The 24406-nt window shown below is 41.5% G+C and overlaps 1 protein-coding gene across 3 annotated transcripts in view; it reads right to left on the bottom strand.

The window, feature by feature from the left end:
- ADAM12 (ADAM metallopeptidase domain 12) overlaps positions 1-24406 on the bottom strand; it is a 185470-nt gene that overhangs the window by 131230 nt on the left and 29834 nt on the right. For all 3 annotated transcript variants that reach the window (XM_035137598.2, XM_035137595.3, XM_035137597.3), the window contains exon 3: positions 9585-9658. In XM_035137598.2, coding sequence (XP_034993489.1) covers positions 9585-9658 — 74 coding nt within the window. The remainder of the gene's footprint in view (positions 1-9584; positions 9659-24406) is intronic.

Genomic DNA, 24406 nt, shown 5'->3' with positions numbered 1-24406 from the left:
ATAATTTGTCATAGCATTTAGGCATAACAAGCATGAACTATGCTTCTTTTTGTCTGCAGATGTAAGCACTTTTTAATGCAAAGCTGTGTTCTAGAGCATGCATCTTACTGATTTTACAGAAGACTAAAATCTGTTTGCAGCAACTGTTACTATCTCACACTATTTACGTCATGTTAGAAACTGAGAATGAAAGAAAAAAGCAAAACAAATCCAAACAATATTCCCAATAAATGTGCTATTATGGATATCTATTGAAGAAGAAAGCCAGACTCTACACATGGTTTCATGAATTATGTAAATTGCATGTGGTACTTACATTCTCTAAGACACAAATATAATTAGCACCCCTCCCGCATTCATAGTATTAAGAACAAAGTAGCCTACTGAGCTTTAGTAGAAGAGTTAACTCATTCCATTGCTCCAGTGTTTTTCTGCTGTGCCAACACAAGAAAAAACCCACAAATCACAGCTGTGGACAGGGACTGAATGTGTGTTGAGTCAGGCAGAACCACTAACAGTACCTTGAGCTACACATCAAAGGGAGGGAGGGAGAAAGAGAAAGAAAGAGAGGGGGGGGGGAAGGAAGGAAGGAAGGAAGGAAGGAAGGAAGGAAGGAAGGAAGGAAGGAAGGAAGGAAGGAAGGAAGGAAGGAATGGTCCTACCTTAGGCAAAGTGACACAGCTGCCTCAGGTGGAAGCTGCTGGGGAAATGGGGTGAGGTGGCAAGGTGTTGAAGGACAGGGCTACATGTGCCAGTTAGCCAGCTCCTGAATAAGCTAGTCTATAGCCCTCACATGTAGTATTCAAGCAGGATTCTGTACAGTGGTACCTTGGGACTCAAGTGACGCTGTGGGTTAAACCACAGAGCCTACCATGTTTCTCACATTTTAAGACGTGCCTATAAAATAAGGCATGGCACGATTTTCATGGGTTGAAAAAATATAAGACATACCCCGAAAATAAGCCGTAGTGCTACCGTATGTGAGCTCTACTTGGTGAAGAGGACAAAAGTGGCATTTGCGGTGGAGAGGAGAGGAGAGGAAGGCACGAAGAAGAAAAGAGGAGCGATTAAATACGCTGCCTCATGAATGACCTCCATGTGCGTCTCTTTCTCTCCCCCTGTGCGCGTCTCTTTCTCTCCCCCTGTCCGCGTCTATTTCTCTCCCCCTGTGCGCGTCTCTTTCTCTCCCCCTGTCCGCGTCTATTTCTCTCCCCCTGTGCGCGTCTATTTCTCTCCCCCTGTGCGCGTCTCCTTTTCTCCCCCTGTGCGCGTCCCTTTTTCTCCCCCTGTGCCCCTCTCTCTCTCTCTCTCTCTCTCTCTCTCTCTCACACACACACACACACACAGCCCACCTCTTGCTTCCCCCCATCTTTTCCCCCTTCCATTCTTCCAGTATGTGCCCAGCCATGAGTTGCCTGTTGATTTCCTCTTGATGGCCGAGACAGAGAGCGAGGCAGGCAAACTGCAGCTACGGTAGGAAAGTGGCGAGCTCTCGCAGACACGCGGGTGATTTTTTTAAAACTGACATCCCCTCCCGTCTGGTTTTGCCGAGAGACCCAGACAACTTGCATTCCTAGGCTTCAAAGGTTATGCATATGAAAGAGGAGATTAAGGAGATAAAGACAACTTCCTATTATCACCTTGCCTTTGTCCTGAAAGGTAGAAACCTTATTGTAGCCATGAGATCTGGGCATCAAAGGAAAGTACTTAACAGCTATTTGATAAAGCCAATTGTGATTTCAGGCAGCATCTGGCTAATCAGTCCTGAGAGAGAGAAACGTGATTTCTAAATAGAGAAATAAACACAGCCAGTTGTACAGCATCTGTAAAATCCATATAAAAAATCATTTCCCTGTTATGATCCAGCCCCCGAATAAGACACCCCCCAAAAATAAGCCATAGACTTGTTTTCTTGAGTAAAATTAAATATAAGACGTGTCTTAAAATGTGAGAAACACGGTAGGACTTGCCGATCAGAAAGTCGGCAATTCAAATCCCCGCAACGGGGTGAGCTCCCGTTGTTCAGTCCCAGCTCCTGCCAACCTACCGGTAGCAGTTCGAAAGCACCTCAAAGTGCAAGTAGATAAATAAGTACCACTCCGGTGGGAAGGTAAACGGAGTTTCCATGTACTGCTCTGGTTTGCCAGAAGCGGCTTAGTCACGCTGGCCACATGACCCGGAAGCTGTACGCCGGCTCCCTCAGCTAGTAAAGTGAGATGAGCGCTGCAACCCCAAAGTCGTCCATGACTGGACCTAATGGTCAGGGGTCCCTTTACCTTTACCTTGGGTTACAGATGCTTCAGGTTACAGATGCTTCAGGTTACAGACTCCGCTAACCCAGAAATAGTACCTCAGGTTAAGAACTTTGCTTCAGGATGAGAACAGAAATTGTGCAGCAGCGGCAGCAGGAGGCCCCATTAGCTAAAGTGGTGCTTCAGGTTAAGAACAGTTTCAGGTTAAGAACGGACTTCCAGAACGAATTAAGTTCTTGACCCGAGGTACCACTGTATATGTAAATCCAGCTGGCTTCTGTACATGAAGAGAGGGTGCTATCTTGTCCTTTGTTTCAGGCTTGTACTGTGCCTGAAATAGTTTAGGATATAGTGAAGAAAAGAAGAAAGAGAGTGAAGAAAGAGAGAGATGTACATGAGCAACAAAAGGAGGGAGGTGAAGCTGCCAGCAAATTTCATATGGAGCAAAATTCTAGGCAGATTTGGAGGGTTCTTCGCAGGCAACCTTCATATCTGAAAATAAAAGCACTTGCTTTCTCTACATTATGGCCAAGCTCAAACAATATATCCTATGTCACTGTGGGGCAACTCACACAGAACCCAATTGTCCTGAAGATGAGGGAAATTTGGAAAACCTTTGCACTAGGCCCTATCAGTGGATCCTGCATTGCTTACTTGTCTTCCTACTGAAAGGGAAATTCACAGTTTAAAATTATACACATACCTATGTTTGAATAGGTGGGTGCCAAAAATTGGATCCTATGAAAGCAGATGGATCATCATTCTTGCTCCTCATGATAATGAGCTGCAAAATACTTTTTCCTAACTAATATTTAGAGGACATGCTAATCTTTCAGTATAAATTATATATTCACAGCAAAAAAACCCAAAAAACCACCAGTACTACTTTGAAAGATTCTAATCAAATGCAGGTAAAGTTTGTTTACTATAGACCTGTAAAATTTCAAGGACAACACTGAATACTGAAAGAAGATAAATTAAGTAGTTGGTGTCTATCCCTGTCAAATTTGTTATCCTGGAAACATGATTCAGTCTCCTCCATAGTGCCTTCAGCAAGGGCTAAAGACTTTATTTTTAGAAAGAAAACACAAAAATTACCCTGAATGTGAGCCAAGGGTCTGTCACTTTGAGTATGGAGAAGGAGAGACATTTTAGAAACCCTTGCACATACTGTCATTTATCCTGCTCTAGTTCAACAAAATTAGGCCCTAGAGACTATGTATCAAACTAAAAATAACTAACAAATAATTAATTAAGGGCAGGTTCAACCCTTATTTCAAAAACATGTTTACAATTCTCTTTGCTATTTTAGAGTCACAATGAAGGACCTGTCAACCTTTTGCATGGGAGGGTGGAAGAAGAAAACTGTGGAAATTAACTTAGTTTCCACCAATATGTGATAGTATATGGAAACCCAGGGCTTTGGCATTAAGCCCAGCTAACTTTCTGAAGAAACAGGAATGCAATCAAATGTGTTTTGGAAGACACCACAACCTGTGCTATACACCATTTTGAGACAAAAATTGTGAATGAAAATATGCATTATGAGTTGAGGGGTTTAGCCTTGAGCCCCTTCCAAAACTTGTGATCCTGTATCATTGAACCTGGTGGACCAGCCAAATCAGACCCTTTGTCAATGTGCACAGTTAAGTACCCAACATCTGCATCTAAAAAGAGTGAGCTCCATCCTAAACAAGTGAGCTCTGTTGCCATAGGAACAAATGGGTGGATCTCCCCACACCCCAGCTGGCTGACTGAGAGAAGAACAAGATGAGTAAGCTGGAAGCATGAAACACAGAAACATGTTTGCTGTGTGCTGGACTTTAGGGCTCCCCTGGAAACCTAAGGGGCAGCAAAATCTATGGGTTTGCTAATGCTGTGAACCCCTGCATCCTATGGTCAGGTTGTATATATGTGTAAATAAACCCATATATCCTAAAGACACCACATCTCCACTGACCTCCATTTCAAGGAAACTGAATCTGGGTATGTGCAAGAATCCCTGGAGTCTCTCACCACTTGGAGACTGTAGTAGTGCATAAGGGATTCTAAGGGAGGAATACATCCCCATTTCAACATAAGGACACCTTCCTCTCTTTTGTTGCCAGCCATGCACTCCCATCCATATTACAATTTAGGGCAAAATAACTATGACAGTGGCCGACTCATCTCTTTAAATATAGGTCTCTCCTAGCTCAGTACAGGGATGCGGGTGGTGCTGTGGTCTAAACCATTGAGCCTCTTGGGCTTGCCGATCAAAAGGTCGGCGGTTCGAATCCCCACGACAGGGTGAGCTCCTGTTGCTCAGTCCCAGCTCCTGCCAACCTAGCAGTTTGAAAGCACGCCAAAAAGTGCAAGTAGATAAATAGGTACTCCTCCGGTGGGAAGGTAAATGGCATTTCCGTGCACTGCTCTGGTTTCACCAGAAGCGGCTTAGTCATGCTGGCGACATGACCCGGAAAAACTGTCTGCGGACAAATGCCAGCTCCCTCGGCCTGTAAAGCGAGATGAGTGCTGCAACCCCAGAGTTGTCTGCGACAGGACTTAACTGTCAGGGGTCCTTTACCTTTTAGCTCAGTACAAGCAGAGGGTAGAGATCTAATTTAAAGAGCAAAAGGAACAAGCACATGAGTTTGCTGAATTTTCAATACCCTGCCTTCATATATTTTGGACTACAGCTCCCATCAGCCCCACCGAGGAGGGTTCTTGTGACTGGGCTGATGGGAGTTGTAGTCCAAAACATGAAGTCACCTCAGGATGGCAAAGGCTGCTAAAGTCTACTCCCCAGATGCTTCAGATAGCAGAGACCAGGAGATGGAAATGTCAGGTCAGGTGGTAAGACTGCAGAGTAACATGCTGCATGCACGTGAGGGGTCACCCCATACATTCCCATGCCTTGTGTTACTTAAACTGGGCATCACCTTGGCACCCTAAATTGACATGTCAAACACACGCTGCTGAAACCCCATTCATGATGTGATGCTGCTTGTAGAGGGGAAAGGGGTGGGCAATGATTGTCATGGATAGCTCTGCTGCTGGAAGTTCACAGAATCCTGACACTAACATTATGCCAGCATAATTTGGCTGCCAACTTGCTCAAACCATGCTGCTTAAAAGATGTCCAAGATCAATTTGTCACCTATGTGACGGAAGGAACAGTTACTGACCTATATGAGGAAGAGGTTTTTCTTTCCTCGTTCATTTTATATCCATAAATGGTTATGTTACATTTGCTCTAGGTTCTTGTTAATATTGCATTCAGCACTGCATCCAGATAAGCTGAAGGTGAAAGGAAGCAAGCATCACTTGGCCAATTACCCTCTTGTATTCCCTTCAAAGTGATAGTAGAATAAAGTTATCAGGATACCTGGCATTCTGCTGTTGCAATTATAGATAGGAAGGGGTAATTTAAAGTGAGAATTTCTTTAATATGTTAATTGCATAAGCAAGCATATCTTCTCCTCTACTGCTTTCTCTATTTAATTAGCTTCATGCTGTGCTCCAGTGCTTGTTTTAGATACTTTCTATGAGACAATGGCTCATGTAGTTGTTCTTCAAAGTCACAAAAATGAGCTGCATCCAATTATGCAGGCTGGGGCAAAAATATATCTTAATCCCCAAAATTTCTCTTTCATCCTAATGATGGGATTAAGCATATATGAATTGGCGTTTTGTTACGAATTCATTATGGTTCTCAATGTCTGGAGCCCACACCAAAACAGAATAAACTAAACCAAAGGAGAGACAACAGGCGGAGACCAATCACAGTCATCATAAGAGGGGGTGATAGATAGGGATTGAAGAGGAGCAACATAATAGTTTACAGTTGTTCCTAATGGCCCACAATGCAGGCAAACATGTTAGTGTAATTTCTGAGCTGGTTTCATCAGAAGGAAAGAGATTGGAGTTTACATTTTCCATTTACTAAACTATAAGCTTCGTGGTACCTGAAAGACACATTTAGGGCTTATCCACACTCAACCTTTTGCCCCACTCTTTCCAGGCAGAGGTCCATGCTTTAACGCTCTGTGTCTAAAGCAAACGTCAATTGTGGATAAACCCTTACTGTGACATAAACTGTTATGGAGCAGAGGCATAACTAGGCTCATTTTCACCCAGGTCAAAGATCCCGTTTGGTTCCCTCCTCCAACATGCATTTGCATATGCAAACACACAAGCTAGGAGCCTCAATGGCACCCCTCTGGAGACTTCACCTTGAGAAAGACGCAACAGCTTACGACACCCTGTGAGCCCCGCACCATTTTTGCGAGTGTCACAAGGCAGCACTGGGCTTGAAGGGCGCCGCAGGCAGCACAGCGTGGCCCCGTTTTACTCCAGTGGGAGAAAATAATTTGGAGATGAAGAGAGAAGGGAGCAGCCCTGCCCACTTTTGGCTCTGGTCTCGCACCACCAGCATGCAGCCTCTGGCAGGCTGCCCCCAAGGAAATGTGGCCCTTGACCCTGGGTGTAGGCAAAAGAATTCTGAGAATGGAACTTACTTCATTAAAGCAAAACACGGACAGGAATAATGACACAAGTACTACCACAATGACTGTGAATGTGATTGACTGCGATGCAATATGTTGGCATCGATGTAACAGCGGAGTGTAATTTTTGAAAAAGCAACTGTTTATTTTAATTAAAGGGTAACTCCAGCTGTCAGCTATCACTGAAACACTACACTGCAGTAGCTGGTTCTAGGAGCCACAGGTGAAAGAGCTCAGTCTATGGTCCAAGAGATAATTTATAAACTTTTAAAACTACAATATAGAAATAATTTATAACAGCCATATACTTCTGGGAGGTCCTGTTTCCCCACCAAATAATTTCTGCTGTTTGTTTTGATTATTCTTTTAGTTATATTTTGAGCCACTGATAATATTGTTGCATACCATCCAATCTCCGAGCAGTGCAAGATTCCAGTGCTTCCAGGTGTCTACCCAGAGTTCAGTTTCCTTGGAATCAAAAGGCTCAGGTTGTATATATGTGTAAATAAACCATATATCATAAAGACTCCACAGTCTCCACTGTGCCTCATTCCAAAAGGAAACATGATACCTGGAGTAAGTGCCTAGAACTCTTCTCCAGGAATCTCACAGCCTTCAGAGATTGGGGTGGCATGCAACAATATGTATATACTACTAATCAAAATATACAACTTCCATTTGTTCTGAAAGGGAAGCATTTTCAAAAGCCAGAAATACTGAGGAAACAAACTTGAAGTAACTTTGATAGGCTGGTAGAATATGGTAACTTTAGGAGAAGTTAGGGCAAGAATTAAATGATACCAGATTCTGCAAGGTGCCTACCTGGCCCAGTAAAGCAGCGTTTCTCAATCCACCCTGAACCTTAGTAGAGAGGACACCTTCCCTGAATCCTTCCTCCTTTTGCTTTAGCTTATATGGTTATCTGTAATTATTATAATGTGTACAGGATATTTCCTATTATCAAAAATATATTTGGAAGAAAATAATCATTGGGATTGGGATCTTGAGGCTTGCTAAATTAGGCTCTTAATCACATTCACCTTATCCCTCCCCAACACATAAAGGAGATACCACCAAGGAGTGTATCTATCAGGATTCATCTTCTTTGGTTTTGCATGTGAAAGTTATCCAATATTCCGGCTTCAAACTTCAGCAAAGCTCCTATCCTTTAGCTCAGTTGTCAGTCTCACCCATACCTAGTCAGACAGAAACCTCTTATTATTCTATGTAGATGTATGTATACAGTTATTACGTATTAGGAGAATCAGGTTGAGAAGACTGAAACCAGCTGAGCAGCTATTCTACCTCAGGGTAAGATATGACACACACACACACACACACACACACACACACACACACACACACCAATATTGCCTTACTGAGAAATACTGCACACCACAGGATTTGTTGCCTAATCCAGTGCTCAACAAATAGATGGTTGGTGTGCAACTCCAGGTGGAAACAAAGGAGACACACCCAAGTCCTTTGCCATGCTCTTTGCTGGTTAGCAACCTGAAAGATCAAGATCAATACCAGTACATTGCTATTCTTGGGAGGAATGAGGCTGTAGGAAACATTTTGGCTGAACAGCTTATTATATTTCCGGCAGTTCCCCCTCAGCATTTAGAAGGTCAGGTAGGGTTACTAGGCAGTTTTATCCACTAAAAAGAGAGGGACAAACCAACTGATGATTGTCATCACAGGAGCATGATGCCCACAGCACAGCAAGGGCCAGGCAGCATAGAAATAAACACGGGAGATTGGTGTTTGGGTTGAAATCAGCCACAATTTTACAGATTGATTACAGGTGTAAGTAGGCTTTGGCCAGGCAATGGGTGTGAATCTGGTATTAAGCAGCCTGCCTGCTGGTTGATAAATAGGGTGGTGTCAACCCAGAGCTGAGGAACTGCCCCTGACATGGACCAGGTGCATCCCCACTTGGGCCGCCACTAGGAAAAGTGCTATGGCCCTTTGTCCCCCATATGGGCTCTCGGACAAAAACACCCTTCCTGGACCCCTTTAACAGAGTACCCAATCAAATAAGGATCCAATCCAATGCCTTATCTGCCAAAATTGTGACCTGAAGACCAGCCAATTTGTCTGCAGGGGGGAAAATTCCCCACCCTGGCCCACAATACAGTGACCAAAGAAACCATAGAAAGGTCCTCACACAAGCCTGCCCACTCACCTTCAGCCAGGCTACCTCCAGTTTGGGCAGGTGCTGAATCTGCAGTTAGCCTCCAAAGTGGGTGAACTGCATGCAGCCATCCTCTTAAGTACTGGAAGGCGATGGGGCAGGTCAGCCTCTTCCCCCGTGACCAGATTTGCTCCCCGGGCCAGGGCCTTTCTCTGTGGGCTAGCATGGCCGGAAGGAGAGGCTCTGGTCATCCCCTCACAGCCACACATGAAAATGGTGGTCATTGGACCATGCCACAGGCATGCCACATGGCAAAAGTTGCTCCCCTGGAGCCCCAGGAGAGCACGAACTGTCACTGGGCCACAGTCAAAGTAAGCAGTGATAATGAAAGGGAGCAATCAAGAAATACTGTTTGTTTCAGGAAAACTGGGCTGCTTTTAACCGTGTGAATCATGGTTACAAAGTGGTGGGGGAATGAAGCAGGTTTAAAGCAATGTAGAAAGAGATATATGTAATTATACATGTACTAACCATCTTGTTTTGAACAAGAAAAAGCCTAAGAGGTATGGTTACATGAGACTATTTTCCAAAGCTAGATAGCAGTCTGAGCCACAGTTCCTCATGCATTATGTAACCCATCAATTTTAACATTGCAATCGACTCACTAACACTACTAGACTCCAAGGAATACAAATTAGAAGTACTTACTCATTTCTCTCCAGAATGATGACAAGTTGCTCACTTTCAGTTTGTATAAGAAGTTTCAGCACTGCTGGGTGAGTCTGAAAAATGAAATTGAAGACTAATTCTATTACTCCAAACAAAAAATGTAGGCACCCCTGCTCTGTGACAGGTAAAAATGTGCAAGATTGGGACCCTTATTGTTAAGAAGATTGTGACAAGATCAACAGGAAGATGGGGTTTAAGGTAAAGTGAACAGCAAGGAAGTGTTTGTAGGATTTTTATTTTTATTTTTGTATTAAAACATTGGCTAGTATCTCAACAATCTTTCATTTTCTTTGACATCTATTTTTAATTTAAGCTGCCAACTGCAAATATATTTAAACACATTTTATTGATTTAGTACCTCAGATAAATTAAGGTGTGTGCTTGAACTGCAGATGGATAGAATAATAACAATATATTGCTACAGGCCTCAGTATCACTGATTGGCAATGTGCCCTTAAACTATTAGCAATAATTTAGGAAATCAGAACTTGTTGCTATAATTAAAAACATTATTAGAGACAATGGGGTGTGCGTCCATAAGTGTTTTAGCATTTCAAATACTAGTCTTCTTCTAGAGAGCTATGCACAAGGATTTTGCTTGGAGTAGATTTTTAAACTTTTGAGGGATTATAAAAACCACAGATAAGGGATTGGTGTATATATAAAATAAATGGACCACTGCTCTTGTTCAAATCCTTGTGCAATATTCAGCTAACAAGCCCTGCTAGCGGAAGCCCACGCAAGGACTTCTGCTAGCATAAGGTCCCCCTTTTCCTCCTCCAAATTTGCAGGGGGGAGGGTTCGGGAGAATCCTCCAGAACTGAACATGAGGGGGAAAGAAGAAAGTTCATTCCATCAGGCAAACAGAAACGTTTGCTCTGACTAAGCAATCAGCTTAGCGCCAAGTTGAATTCCTCTCCATATGTTTGTAAACAGGGTCCCTAGATCAGGAATGGTATGGAAATTCACATTTCAAGATGAAAGACGGTATTAATTTCCTGATCACTTTGTACTGTGAGTCTGGTAAGGGCATAATGTATAGAACAAAGACACAGGAGCGGAGGTCTTTACCAGAAGAGCTCCTGCTCAGGTCTCTCTCCTGTTACGTTGTTTTGCCCTGCTCATTTTGGTGTAGTACATTATTCCCGTACACCCAAAGAAGCATGTCAGAAGCTGAAAAAAATTGTTGTTTCATTTGTACTCTCCTTCTCCTTCTTGTGAGGCAATTGTATCACACACACTGGGATGGGCAAAAAGAGCTTAGCCACCTAAGCATTTCCCATGACCTCTTTCTTTTCCCATAGGGAAACTGCCTAATGATACTCCCACAAGGACTGGGCTCCACAATAGCTCCTCACCTCCACATTAGCAGCATCAGTGCTAAGAGCAAGGATATCTTCTTTTTCCATATTTGCTTAAGTGCCTTCCCTAAGACTTGGGTGGGGGGTGGGGCAGGCAGAGCAGGTTCTCTTAGGCCAGGGGGTCTCTTAGGCCAGGGGGTCTGGGATCCCATGAAATCTTCAGTGGGAGCGAGTTTGGGGAGAACTGCTTAAGACGTGCAAAACTTCTCACGAACGCTCAGGAAAAGATTGCTACAACCTGGCAGAACTACAACGGTCTCAGGCATACAATTGAGAATGTCTAGACTTAAACAAACAATAAACAATTATGGTCACCAGCATCTGGAGTAATCTATTTCATGTCAATAGTGAATATTCATCAATATCATTTTCATGCAAGAAAGCAGCTAGATTAAAATAAGTCATTGGAATGAACTTTGCAATAACTGGATCCCTCTACCATACTAAATAAATGCTTCAGGCCAAAGCCTTGGCATTCACCAGGCACTTGGGAGTCATTGATAGCTATGAATATTTAGAGGCAATGTTGATTACCACTTTAATATTAGGTAAATGGTTCCAAGACTTAGAAGAAATAAATACTATATAACTTGGAAGGAACCAAAACATAATTGCAAGAGACTCACTCGCTCGCTCACTCACTCACTCATTTATTTATTTATACAATTTATATTCTGCTTAATTACACTATTCTCTAAATGGTGTGCAGGAGACCCAAAACAATTAATCAAATATGAATTAACATTACAAAATCATTCTCTAAGTCTAAGACAAAACAACAACCATAAAACCAGAGTTCAGTTTAAAAGCTTGCTGCACTAAAAATGTATCCAGGAAGTTCCAGAAGTTCATCAGGGAGCAGGCTGAGCTCAACTGGCAGTTCCATAAAATTGGGTGCGGCTCCTGGTGGAGACAAGCCACGTATCTAACATGCACACTAACAATGATTCACCTCACAGACTTCAGTGAGTGAACAGGGATATTAGGGATCAGGCATCCTGACCCCAAGTTGTTAAGGGCCTTGTAAATGACCACAAGAGTCTTGAAACTGGTCCAACAGGATATGGGCAGGCAGGGCAATCTTTTGAGCACTAGGAGTTACATGCTGGTGACAGTCCGTCCCCAATAAAAGTCTAGCCACAGCATTTTGTACCAGCACATTGCAATTTTATTCCAGCAGGCTTTTAACTGAAGTTTCATGTTATAGATTTTTAACTGATGCTAACTTTTTGTACTGTGTACTTGTAAACTGCTTGGAGATTAGTGTAGCTAAGTGATATATTGTGTGCTTTACTTCCCCAGAGAAAGTACATAGGGGGCAACTTAAGGCATGACCACTTCTTAGTGGTGACGTACTGATTAGGGCAGTGTTTCTCAACCTTTTTTGGGCCAAGGCACACTTGTTCCATGAAAAAAATCACGAGGCACACCACCATTAAAAAAGTTAAAAAAATTAACTCTGTGCCGCCCTATATTGACTATATAATTATGACTGTAAGAAACACTTGCCAATTGTTGTGTTGGTTGCAATCTCCTGTAATAAGGCTTCACAAGCCGCTGATTTCTCTGCCAGCACAATCCTTTGCTCAGCAAGTTTCAGGTTGAGCTCATCCAGCCAGCTTCTTTAAGTTTGTCTAAAACCACCCTCCCGTGGTGGTGGCTGTTGAGAGCTGCGCTCGCCCCGCGTCGTGACCCGGCCGGCTTCCTTTCCGGCGGGTTAGTCCTGAACATTGGCGGCCGCCAGGCACGTGACAATGCAAATCGCCCTTCTCGTCGCGGCACACCAGCCAGCGTCTCACGGCACACTAGTGTGCCGCAGAACAGTGGTTGAGAAACGCTGGATTAGGGAACATCCTTCTCCCTGGAGGGACATAGGTGGCACTGTGGTCTAAACCACCGAGCCTCTTGGGTTTGCCGATCGTAAGGTCAGCAGTTCAAATCCGTGTGATCCGTGTGATGGGATAAGCTCCCGTTGCTTTGTCCCAGCTCCAGCCAACCTAGCAGTTCGAAAGCATACCAGCACAAGTAGATAAATAGGTACAACTGTGGTGGAAAGGTAAACCATTTCCATAAGCTCTACCACTCATCACAGTGTTCCATGTGCCAGAAGAGGTTTCATCATGCTGGCCACATGACCTGGAAAAGCTGCCTGCAGACAAACGCCAGCTCCCTCGGCCTGAAAGCAGAGATGAGTGCCACACCCCATAGTCGAATTCAATGGACTTCACTGTCCGGTGGTCCTTTACCTTTTTACCTTCCCTCTGAGATACAACTGGCACCAACATTACTGGCATTGCCAGGTTAAAATACATCTGTTTGCCTCAGCTGTTGAATGTTAGTCCACTACTGTTTGTTTGTTTGGTGGTTAAATGTTTTAATTCATATAATCATACCTGCTCTTATCTTTTATTTTAAATACTACTCTAACATGTTGTGGGGAAATCCAGTTAACGACAGGTTAAAAAAACTCTCAATTAAAAAATAATGAAAGATGCAAAATGAAGAGTATGGTTATTCATGAGTCCTTCAGAAATATTCATTGTCAGGCAATTATTATTAGGTTCTATTTTAAAACCTGTATATATAATTACATACTCTCAATAGAAAAGGCAAACCATCTTTGATGACAGTACATTATTTTGAAGTATATTTACTCTTTCAGGTTCAGTGGATGCTCGTGTTGCGAACGTGATCCGTGTGGGAGGCACATTTGTTACCCGCAGCATTCACAACCCGCAGCGTCGCGGGTTGTGATTTAGCGCTTCTGTGCATGCGCTGAAACCTGGAAGTAACCTGTTCCGGTACTTCCGGGTTCGGCGCGGTGTGCAACCCGAAAACGCACAACCTGAAGAGTCTGTAACCCGAGGTATGACTGTATTAGATCTGTTTCTCCAAGCTCAGCAACAACAGAAGTCATTCTGAAGATCAAGAGTTTGAATATATATGCTGGTTATAGAGGCACCACATAAGCATAGCTGCCAAGTTTTCCCTTTTCTTGCGAGGAAGCCTATTCAGCATAAGTGAATTTCCCTTAAAAAAAGGGAGAACTTGGCAGCTATGCATAAGTCCTTGTGATCAGCCATTTCAAGCAGGGCAACTTAGGAAGTTGGTGTATCTGCTGTGTTTTAGAAGTGTGGCTAATTCCCCACTGCTGAAATTGTTGTTGGAACAAAGCAAAGGGTTGGTACCATAAATTAAGAACTAATAAGCCACTTTTTAGTTACAGCAGATGCTATTACTGCCAGGCACTGAAATAACTTCTGTATTACTATACTGGAATCTTGGTATCAAAAAGTCTGGCAAGTAGCACCTCTGGAAAAACTTATGAAAATCTTTTGACTATAATGAAAATATTAAGGGGTTAAAGTAAATGAAAGGCTTTTAAAATAACCTGATGGTATTTTGTTGGCCCCCTTCCCCTGAGTGAGTATACACATTTATGGACTTTGTAAATAAATATTCATATTAAATATTTGATTATTTAATTTCTATACCACTTAAAATATTTAAAATATCTCTAAGCAGTGTACAAAAAAGAAAATATCAATGTAGCAGAGACATATGGATAAGAAATGTATCTGTATAGATTTATTATCTGTTTGTGTATGTATTTTGCTTAAACGTATTTTTTTAAAAAATAATAATATTTCAGTAGTGCCAAGTAGGCCTGCAGAAAATATTTCTATATGCTTTTTGCAAAATGGGACAACCTCAGTTTTAAATATACCCTGCCAAAAATATGCGCTAAACTTAGTAAAATGTTGTGTTTTCTGCACAAATGTTACCTTATATTCTGCAGAGAACACGCAGAAGATTTTACATCTCTCCCAAGAGAGCTCAAGGAATGTTTGTTCATGGTTATTTTAGCCAGAAATTACATAGGTTCCATTTGCGTATAATAGTAATCCATAACTAGAAACAAAGTGCCTCTCCCTCTCTCACATAGTTAGCATCAGACTAGGAAGGTTTAAATTCCCGCCCCATCCCACTATCCACCCTTTCATGGACCTGCTGCTTAGAGGGGTAGGGTGAGTGGGCTGCAGGGGCTAGTTACACTTTTATAAACACAGCAAGATTCATGGCATTTATGCAATTTATATCACACCTTGTACGACACTAACAGAGTACAATTTCCCCATTAACTTCTAGGTGGCAATAGTTCACAAAAGACATTCATTCGATCTTTGCAGGCTGTTTCCTGCTATTTAAAGCTGCATGTCTTTTTTCTTCTTCTGCAGAGCTTTCCTCACAAAAACTAACTCTTTAAAGTTCAATCAAAGCAAACATCAATCCCCGGGAAACCTAAATTGATGTTTGCTCCAATTGAGCACTAAAAAGCGGGCAAAGGGGGGGGGAAGAGCTTGGGCATGGCACTTTAAAGCATGGACCTATGTCTGGAAAGAGAGGGGCAAAAGGTAGGTGTTGATAAGCCCCAATTTTCAGTATCTGACCCTGATCAAGAAAAGAATCGCAGACACACAGAAACAAATTTAAAAGGGCCTGAAGCTGGAAAGCAGTAACCAATTCAGCTATTTTTTTGCAAAAAAGAAGTCTGGAAATTGAGCAGTACAGTAGTACCTCGGGTTACAGACGCTTCAGGTTACAGACGCTTCAGGATACTCCACTAACCCAGAAATAGTACCTTGGGTTAAGAACTTTGCTTCAGGATGAAAACAGAAATCGTGTGGCGGTGGCGCAGCAGGAGGCCCCATTAGCTAAAGTGGTACCTCAGGTTAAGAACAGTTTCAGGTTAAGAACGGACCTCCAGAACGAATTAAGTTCTTAACCCAAGGTACCACTGTATGTGATTGTCTTGAGTAGAGTCCAAGCAACTGAAGCCTTGAGTTTAGCATCATCTTCCCCTTTAAGGACATATTTGTTATTGCAGCAACAAAGAATCCAGTTTCTTTTGACTAATTATTACCAACCTGGCAGAATGGGCATGCATTCACTATTAACTGGGAACTTACTTTTATGTTGTGAACCACCCTGTTATCTTCGGATGAAGGGCTGTGAACAAATTTAATAAATAAACAAAACAAAACAAAACCCACCCAACTGTATCATCTGCATCGGTGGGACACTAAAATGCAACTGAATAATTCAATAATTCAACGTGGATGTTTATTTCTGTGCATAACAGATCTGCACTAAACCAAGCAATGGATAGAGTAGAATCCGGTGGGCTCAGAGACGTCAGTTGGCATTTCCTTGTAGGGAACATGTTCCATACCCCTAAAATTGTGGCCTTCTCCTGCACCTTTTAAAGCTGCACTGTTTCATTTTTTAAGAAAAAGCAATAAGAACTATACAGTGTATTCCAAATATGGATGAACCACAGATCTATATCTAACATCTTTATGATCACGGCCATTTTATTTTCAGTCACAAGCTATTTATTAACAATCCCTAGCATGGATTTTGTCTTTTTCAGCAGGAGCACACATTGAATGGAGGTTCAATTTAAGGTACAGTACTAGTATTAATCCTTAAAGTCCTAAATGGTTTGAGACCAGGATATTTGAATGACTAACTGCACCCATATGAATCCGTCAGATATTTGAGATCAGCCTCTAAGGTCCTTTTCTCTGGTCCATTAGCATTAAAGACTTTCTTGTTTAAATCCACATTTGGGTAATTGCATACTACTGGGCTTTAATTAATGTTGTTTTTTCTGCAGCTGCTAATTGTAATGTTCTTTGTTCTTTAATAATTTGGCATTTTAGTATATTGTTATTTGTCAGTGATTGTGACGTGAGACCTTTTGTGAGGGAAGATAAACTGAAAAGCTGGTAAAAAAAACAATTAAAATTTACACACACAAACCCCTGATCTATCCAACACAATCCCAAGTTTCTCGTTAGTTGTTGTTATTCTGTACAAAGTTCAGTTCTTAATTAGAAAGAGTTCTTATAGCCCTGTATGTATTAAATCATTTGATTTCTTAAAATCTCAGCATCAGAAAAGCTGATTGGAACCAATTTGTACTGTGCCCTTGGAATAATAAGAATGAAACAATAAGGATTTGAAGAGATCATAGATATCCAGATTCTAATCCAAGCTGAGTTTATTTCAAAAGTCTTGAAAGGGTAATAACAGATAGGTTTCCTCTCTGAATGAACTATCAAGGTCAGACAGCTTAATACATCATCAGTTGATTACTTGGCTTTTATTCACCTAATATTATTCTCTCCTTCTGGAATCTCACCCTCAACTCCAAGCCAGTTACTATGTTCTATTACACAGGTTTCATGCCAAGATCACTTAGCACAGATTTCAAGCTCTCTAAATATCTCTCTGTAAAATGTAACCAAGACGAAATTCTTTTTTTTGCTAACTGTTAGACTTTTGCGTGAGGTAATGGAATTTAGGCCAAAGTAAAGAGCCAGCAGTTAACTTTCTTTTCTTTTAAATTTCCATTGTCTTTCATGATCTTTTAAAGATAAATTGACTAAGTAGAAAAATAGATGAAGTATTGTTTTTTAAAATAATAATAACGAAAGGAGACATTTCACCCCTGATCTCAGCATATATACTGAATAATGCAAAAACACATTTCAAGGCTGTATTTCCAAGGCACATTAATTATTTTTATGTGTGGTAAATGGTGGTCTACTAGAAATGTTGATTTTTTGACAAATGTATTAGTAAATTAAAATACAGGCACATTCTGTTGGCTTAAGAAGAGGAATGTAACTTTTTGAGCAATTTCTATGCATTTCATTGACAAAATAAGAGCACCCTATAAGAGAAAACAACGGAGTCTTGTGAACATAAATTATGAATATTTATTCATGTGTATTGTCTATTGCTTTAAAATATTATAGTGCATAAAGGGTTTTTTTGTCTTTTTTAAAAAAAAAGACAGAGATTACTGTTGATTTACATCAACACAAGTGATAATTTCTTTCTTACATTTTTCATGTTTAAAATAGAAAATCCTAGATCAGGGTTATATGTAAACTCTATTGTAGAAAGAAGTTTCCAAGCCACCTTGGATGATATTCAGTGTCAGGTCATTCCCATTGAAATCAATGTCCATTAAGTAAGGCCAATAATTTGTCGGCTACAGCTTGTTGTTAACCACGAGACCAGGTACAAACAACATAAGAAGCCAAATATTGGCTTAGTTCATCACTTGATGGCTGCAACATCATGCGATATTCTGCATATGCAAGACCACAAAGGTTGAGCCAAACTGGGGGTGGGGGCACAATTTGCAACCTCCTTGTGAAATGCACTTTTTCAGTGATTTTTTTTAACAGACACAAAAGATGGACACAGGTATCTAAGCATGGGTTCAGATTCAAATGTCCACAGCATATAACCAAGTAGCGACTGCTTTACAACCATGCTTTCGTTCGTCAGTTTTCTTCAGCCTTGTAACACTGTAGCTGAATCTGATCAACTATGCGATATCATGTTTTATTATAAAAAAGAATGTGTAACAAAAAAAGGGAGAGAAAAACTGCAACTGAGGCGGTGAACTAGCATTATAGGAAGGCAGTGAACTTCCCCAAAGCTCAATTTTGCAGCAAGATGTCACACTGAATATACAACATTGACCTACAAACCACCACCAAATACTGCCTATATATTTTTACAAGCCTTCAAATCCTTTTTCTGGATATACTTTGACTTGCAGCTGAATGCATTATGAAATACTGCATAATTTAGCTACATGTTTGAATAAGCACTTGGCTAGGCTAGCTGGTAGTTGTTATTTTTACCACTCAGTTATCCCATTTCAGCTGGGGATTGCCACATTTTTTCAGAGCCTTGCTTCAGCGAAAACGCTGGCCTCCAAACACTCAAATGTTCAGATATTTATCTTTTATTTCCACATCCCCTTCTTTACTTTTGCATTATGCATGCTGATAGCCACTGAAGCCCAGTATAAACATAACAAACAACTTGCCTATCAAGTTGTTATATAGCTCTGCATCTTTCACACACACACATTACGGTAACACTAGCTTTTCAAATGTTTCTCTAAGGCAGGCAAGAAATGCATTTGCCAATTCCCATCCACCTTCAACTGAACTTCCATTTTAAATGAAAATTAAAGGGGGAGATTCAATTAGCCATCATTCTTCAAGGGTTTCAAAGTACATTTAAGGAAGTTTGGATAGAAGTGCTTGGAGAAGGGAAATGTTTCATGGTTTCAGCTCTCCCCTTAATGTATTGATAAACCATTAAGATGAACATTAGAAATGAAAACTGATTTGGGAAACACACACACACACACACACACACACACGTGAGAAGACAAGAAAAATACGAATTGCTTATCTGAAATGACTTAGTTTTGGAATTTTTTGCAATGCAACCTTCTTCCTTTGTCAAGACCTATCTGTGGTCTCAAATTCAATACAGAAGTTCATTAGGTTTCTTGATTTGTTTTATATTTCTCAATACATTACAGAAGAGCAAATGTTCAAGGAAGGAGGAATTGCTGCCCCATCTTATTTGCACACACACACACACACACACACACACACTCCACTATATAGAGTTCTCATTTAAAAAGAAAAGAAAAAGAAAATCAGAGGATGAAAATGAGTTGTCCTTGAGGCCTTGTGGAAAACCCTTTGCACACAGATTGTTTCAGTCTTTGTCCCTAAAGTTGTCATATCAGTTTCCAACATGTGCTTTAGCTCCTAGGCAGCAGAGCTGCTGCTTGTCTCTCAGGGAGAGAATGGAAACTTGAATCTGCCATCTATTTTGTTGCACTTGAACTGCAGGGGCTTCAGTACTGCCACTGGCTGTTTGTGCCACACTCTAATCTGTTTGCCTTGGAGTGGAGATGCAGAGAGCTGCCATCACTTTCTACACACACACACACACACACACACACACACACACAGAGAGAGAGAGAGAGAGAGAGAGAGAGAGAGAGAGAGAGAGAGAGAGAGAGAGAGAGAGAGATCCTCAATGCTGTCAGTTTCCTGATATATCAAAAGCTATCTGCAGTCACACTTCAACCCTGAACATGGGTAATCGGACGGAATAGAAAATGCCAAAAAAGAGAGCTTTACAGATACCAACTGTTTGCTGTCTATGTCTCAAAGAGACAAAATAAATATGGTTTCAGAGCCAAAAGGACAGCAGGGGTGGTCACCAAGATGGCACCTGCTTGTCCACATGAATGGTCTCAGTCAGTGTTTTGGGTTTTTTTTCTAGAAAAGAGGTGCCAGTATTCAGCACGCAAGGGAAGGCTCTCGTACCCTGCCAGAGCATTGCAACTCCCTCACTAATCCAGACAGAAGTTTCCTGGCGTTTGGGAAGGTGGTGCAAGGTTCCGATTTAGGGGGCGGGTGCATGCACAGAGTTGTCGGTAATGTGTACCGGTGCATACTGCCAGAAAAAAAGCACTGGTCTCAGTACGTATCCCTCAAAATTCTGAAACACACAATAGATTGTTTGGTCTTCCTGCTCAACTCCTGTTTGCACCAGCTTGGCCTCTCTTAACTGAACACCTCCACCCCAACTGAAGCCTTTCAATATTTCACTGGATGCTAGGATTGAGCATGCACCTTCTCTTCTTTTCAGAACGGAGTACAGATGCAAATATCTTCCCTCCTGTATACAAGTGCAGTGATGAATGGTGTAGGTGCTTTTTTCCACCGATGACAGTGGCTGATGGCAGGGTTGTGGGCTCCCATATGAGGTGGTGGTCAAATCTCTTTTTTTTATCTTTTTGACGTGGCTTTGACTTTGTGCTTTGCCACACACACACACACACACACACACAGCACAGACAGCCATTTTGTGACTGTGTCCATGGCACACTGTCTAAATTCAAATGTGCCTACTGGAGGTTGGAGACCCTCGATATAAGGAAATGCAAAATAAGATTATCTTTCCTGAGCAAGTATAGTAGCTCTGTTGCAGTTCAAAACAATGAAATTCCCTGCTGCTATCCTAAAAGACAAAGCGAGGGGAAGGGATCCATATGAGAAAGGCTGACATGTCTTTATGCTGAGAAATCTCTTGCATGAATGGGTTTGTTTGTGATGGCCTCCATCTGTACTGTAACTGCTCCCCAGCAGGAGGGTATTTTAAAATATATAATGGAATGCCAAATATATAATAGAATGCCTCTATTACATTCAGTTGTAGCAGACATTGTTAGTCATTCATTTGTAGCACATTATCCAAAACACATGTAAGTGTATATATAGCATGGGTATATAAGGCCTGGGGGCCGGATCCGGCCCAATCATCTTCTCAATCCGTCCCGCAGACAGTCCAGGAATCAGTGTGTTTTTACATGAGTAGAATGTGCCCTTTTATTTAAAATGCATCTCTGGGTTATTTGTGGTGCCTGCCTGGTGTTTTTACGTGAGTAGAATGTGTGCTTTTATTTAAAATGCATCTCTGGGTTATTTGTGGGGCCTGCCTGGTGTTTTTACATGAGCAGAATGTGTCCTTTTATTTAAAATGCACCTCTGGGTTATTTGTGGGGCATAGGAATTGGTTCATTATTTTTTTCAAAATATAGTCCGGCCCACCACAAGGTCTGAGGGACAGTGGACCGGCCCCCTGCTGAAAACCTTTGCTGACCACTGGTGTATAGCATGCAAATTCAGGATGACCAAATAATGATTTCTGTCCTGCAGAAACACCAGCAACTTAAGCATTTTATTTCTTATTAGAAAAAGTAGCATCTCTAAATGGCACTTATGAAGCAGCACCTGATTGGCTCCAGTGTCACAAAGGGGGCTGTGAGTTCAAAGCCTCCCTGGCTTCCATTTGTGTGCCCACACACAGGAATTGTGCAGCCCAGTTGGGGAAATCCCAGGGAGGAATAAGACTCAAGTATTTGTATTAAAATAGGCAACAACTTTACTGAGGGCAAAGAAAACTTGGAATCCAGATCATTTTAATTCTAGGAGTAAAAACAAGATATAAAAGCATTGCATAGACACTTAGGATTTTCAAAATTATCATTTTGAGGTCCAAATTTGCTAAGCAGTTTTAGAGCCTTTTAGGAAAAACTGAGGTATTTGTAGCTTCTGATGATATGTAATTATAAACAGGGCCGTCTTGAGCAGATCGCGCGCCCTGGTGCTGAGGGGCGGAGATCGCTCCGCCGCCCGCCCCGCCCTCGCAGGGCGCAATTGGTTTCCGCGCGGCTTTGCCGCGCGGCGCCCTCCTTCCCAGGCCGGCGCCCAGCTTACCAGCCCCCCGCCGAGGGGCTATGAAGAGCCGGCCCTGATTATAAATGAGCTTCATTTAGCAGAAAAGGGAAAATGGGCCAGACATGTTGGTATTTTTCAGTTTCATACTAAGAAGTCATGCTTTACAGGTTACCCCAGAGACACAAAATAGCATTTAATGAAAATATCCAAAACATTCACTACCTATCACATAATATTTCCACTACTTCAAGGCAACAAAGTTTGCTGTTCGCTACAGCAGCAACAAAACCAAGATGGAGATAACAACATGCTGCAGAATTCCCAGCAAACAAGCTCAGGGACAGAATACCTCTCTAAGTGAGCATTTCAAATTAAACCCAAATAAGAAGCCCTCCATGTCTCAGCTCACTGCTAATTGAAAATAAAACAGTTAAGCAACATAGTCTGTATGATCTACCAGAAGGATTTTATAGCCCAGATGTCCCAAAATGTGTTTTGAATTACCTCTTGCTCATTGTAAACAGTTAAATCGTCATTGTAGAATTTTGTATATTTATGAGGCAGCATATTACAAGTCTTTTTACCTCCCGAAGAGCATTTGAAGTTTGGATTTGTTTTGCCATCAGGCAAGTGATACAAATAATAGATGTGCATTTTATTGTTACATGCAAATTATTTTAGTCTTATGGTGCTAGACATAAATCAAGATGTACTTGCAAAGCAAATTTCAAACTCTTTCCAGTGATTAAATATGACCTAAGTCTTGTTCATTATAGTGGTATAGGTGGTCTAGCATAAAAGAATACTGGAGAGAAAAATGCCATGTAGATAGAGGATTCCCCCACCCCCACCCCCGTGCCCCAATATCAATAGCTTAAAAGATTTTTGTAGATGCTGCTCCCAGAGGTTTAGAGAAATAAAATCTTTACTAATCTCATAGTGCACACCGTAGATCCTTCCCAGGCACTATTTCATTCCTATAATTCACAGAACCATGCTTTCATGCAAGGATTGCAACTGATCACATGGTAGACTGGAACTCATGATCATCCAATAAAGTTGAATTTTGGAAGATCCAGGACAGATAAAAGAAAGTACTTCTTCAAACACTGCACAGTTTAACTACGGAATTCGCTCTCATAGGATGTGTAGTGATAGCCAGCAGTTTGGGTGAATTTAAAAGTGGGTTAGCCTGCGTCAATGTCTTATATTGTTTGTGTTTCTTCAACAGACGAAGTGGGAGGTCCTTAAAAATGATCGTAAATGTTCCATCAATACAGTCTTTTTTCTCTGTTTTTCTTCAAGATCAGATTCCTCATCTCTCTATCTTTAAATATGATCAGACAGTCACCTGGAAATTTTTTAGCTTTAACTGATTTTGTTTTGATCCTGAATGCACTTTGTATTGTATTTGCCACCTCCTCTACTTCCATGCTTAACCATTGTGCAATCTCAGTAATCAATTTCTCCATAATGTTTTCCCCAGGTGATTCTGGAACTGATCTAAATCACAAATTCATTTCTCTCTGTCTCAATTCATTCAAAGCAATAGCATCCCATAACTCTTCCTGTGTCTTATTAATTTCAAAAACTTCTCCTTTAACTTCCTCTCTTCCTCTTTTTTCATCTCTCTCCTCTCTTGTTTTGTCCGATTCATCCCTTCTTCCAGGCTTTGCATCCTTTGGGTTATCTCCTTCATCTGTCCCTTCATTTCAGCAACTGTTAAATCTAATTTCCAGTCCATTTGTTCCAATATTGTCTCCAAATTTTTTTCACTCTGCTTTATATCCTTTCTATTTTAACAATATCTCCTTTGTTTTCTATGTGCTTGACTTAATTCCGAGAACCAACAGAGATTCAATTGCCAGATTAGCCATCCTACCTGATTTGTTGTTGTTTAGTCGTTTAGCCGTGTCCAACTCTTTGTGACCCCATGGAGCAGAACATGCCAGGCACTCCTGTCTTCAACCCACCTGATAAGAGCCACTAAATATGAGCTGTTAACTTATAAAATGCAAGGAGATGAGCCATTAAGAAAGCCATACTAGACAGCTCTTGAAAGGGGCCCCTCCTCCAGCTCTCTCCAGCTCTGAGTTAATAAGCAGGGCAAAGGCCTGCTTGAAGGAGAGCAGTTTTTTGTTTTTGTTTTTAGGATTGCGTTTAGGTTTAGACCACAGTGCCACTCACGTCACTTATGCACCACCAACGCAAAAGAGGACAAAAGAATCGGCCAATAGAGAGTTGAAATGAACTCAGTATGAAAATAGCACTGTACTTATAAAGAGTGTAACGTGCC

The sequence above is a fragment of the Zootoca vivipara genome, chromosome 5, assembly GCF_965207765.1.
Source record: "Zootoca vivipara chromosome 5, rZooViv2.hap1.1, whole genome shotgun sequence".
NCBI classification, from domain to species: Eukaryota; Metazoa; Chordata; class Lepidosauria; order Squamata; family Lacertidae; genus Zootoca; species Zootoca vivipara.
Note: the sequence above shows the minus strand (reverse complement) of the source record. Positions and strands in the feature narration are given on the sequence as shown.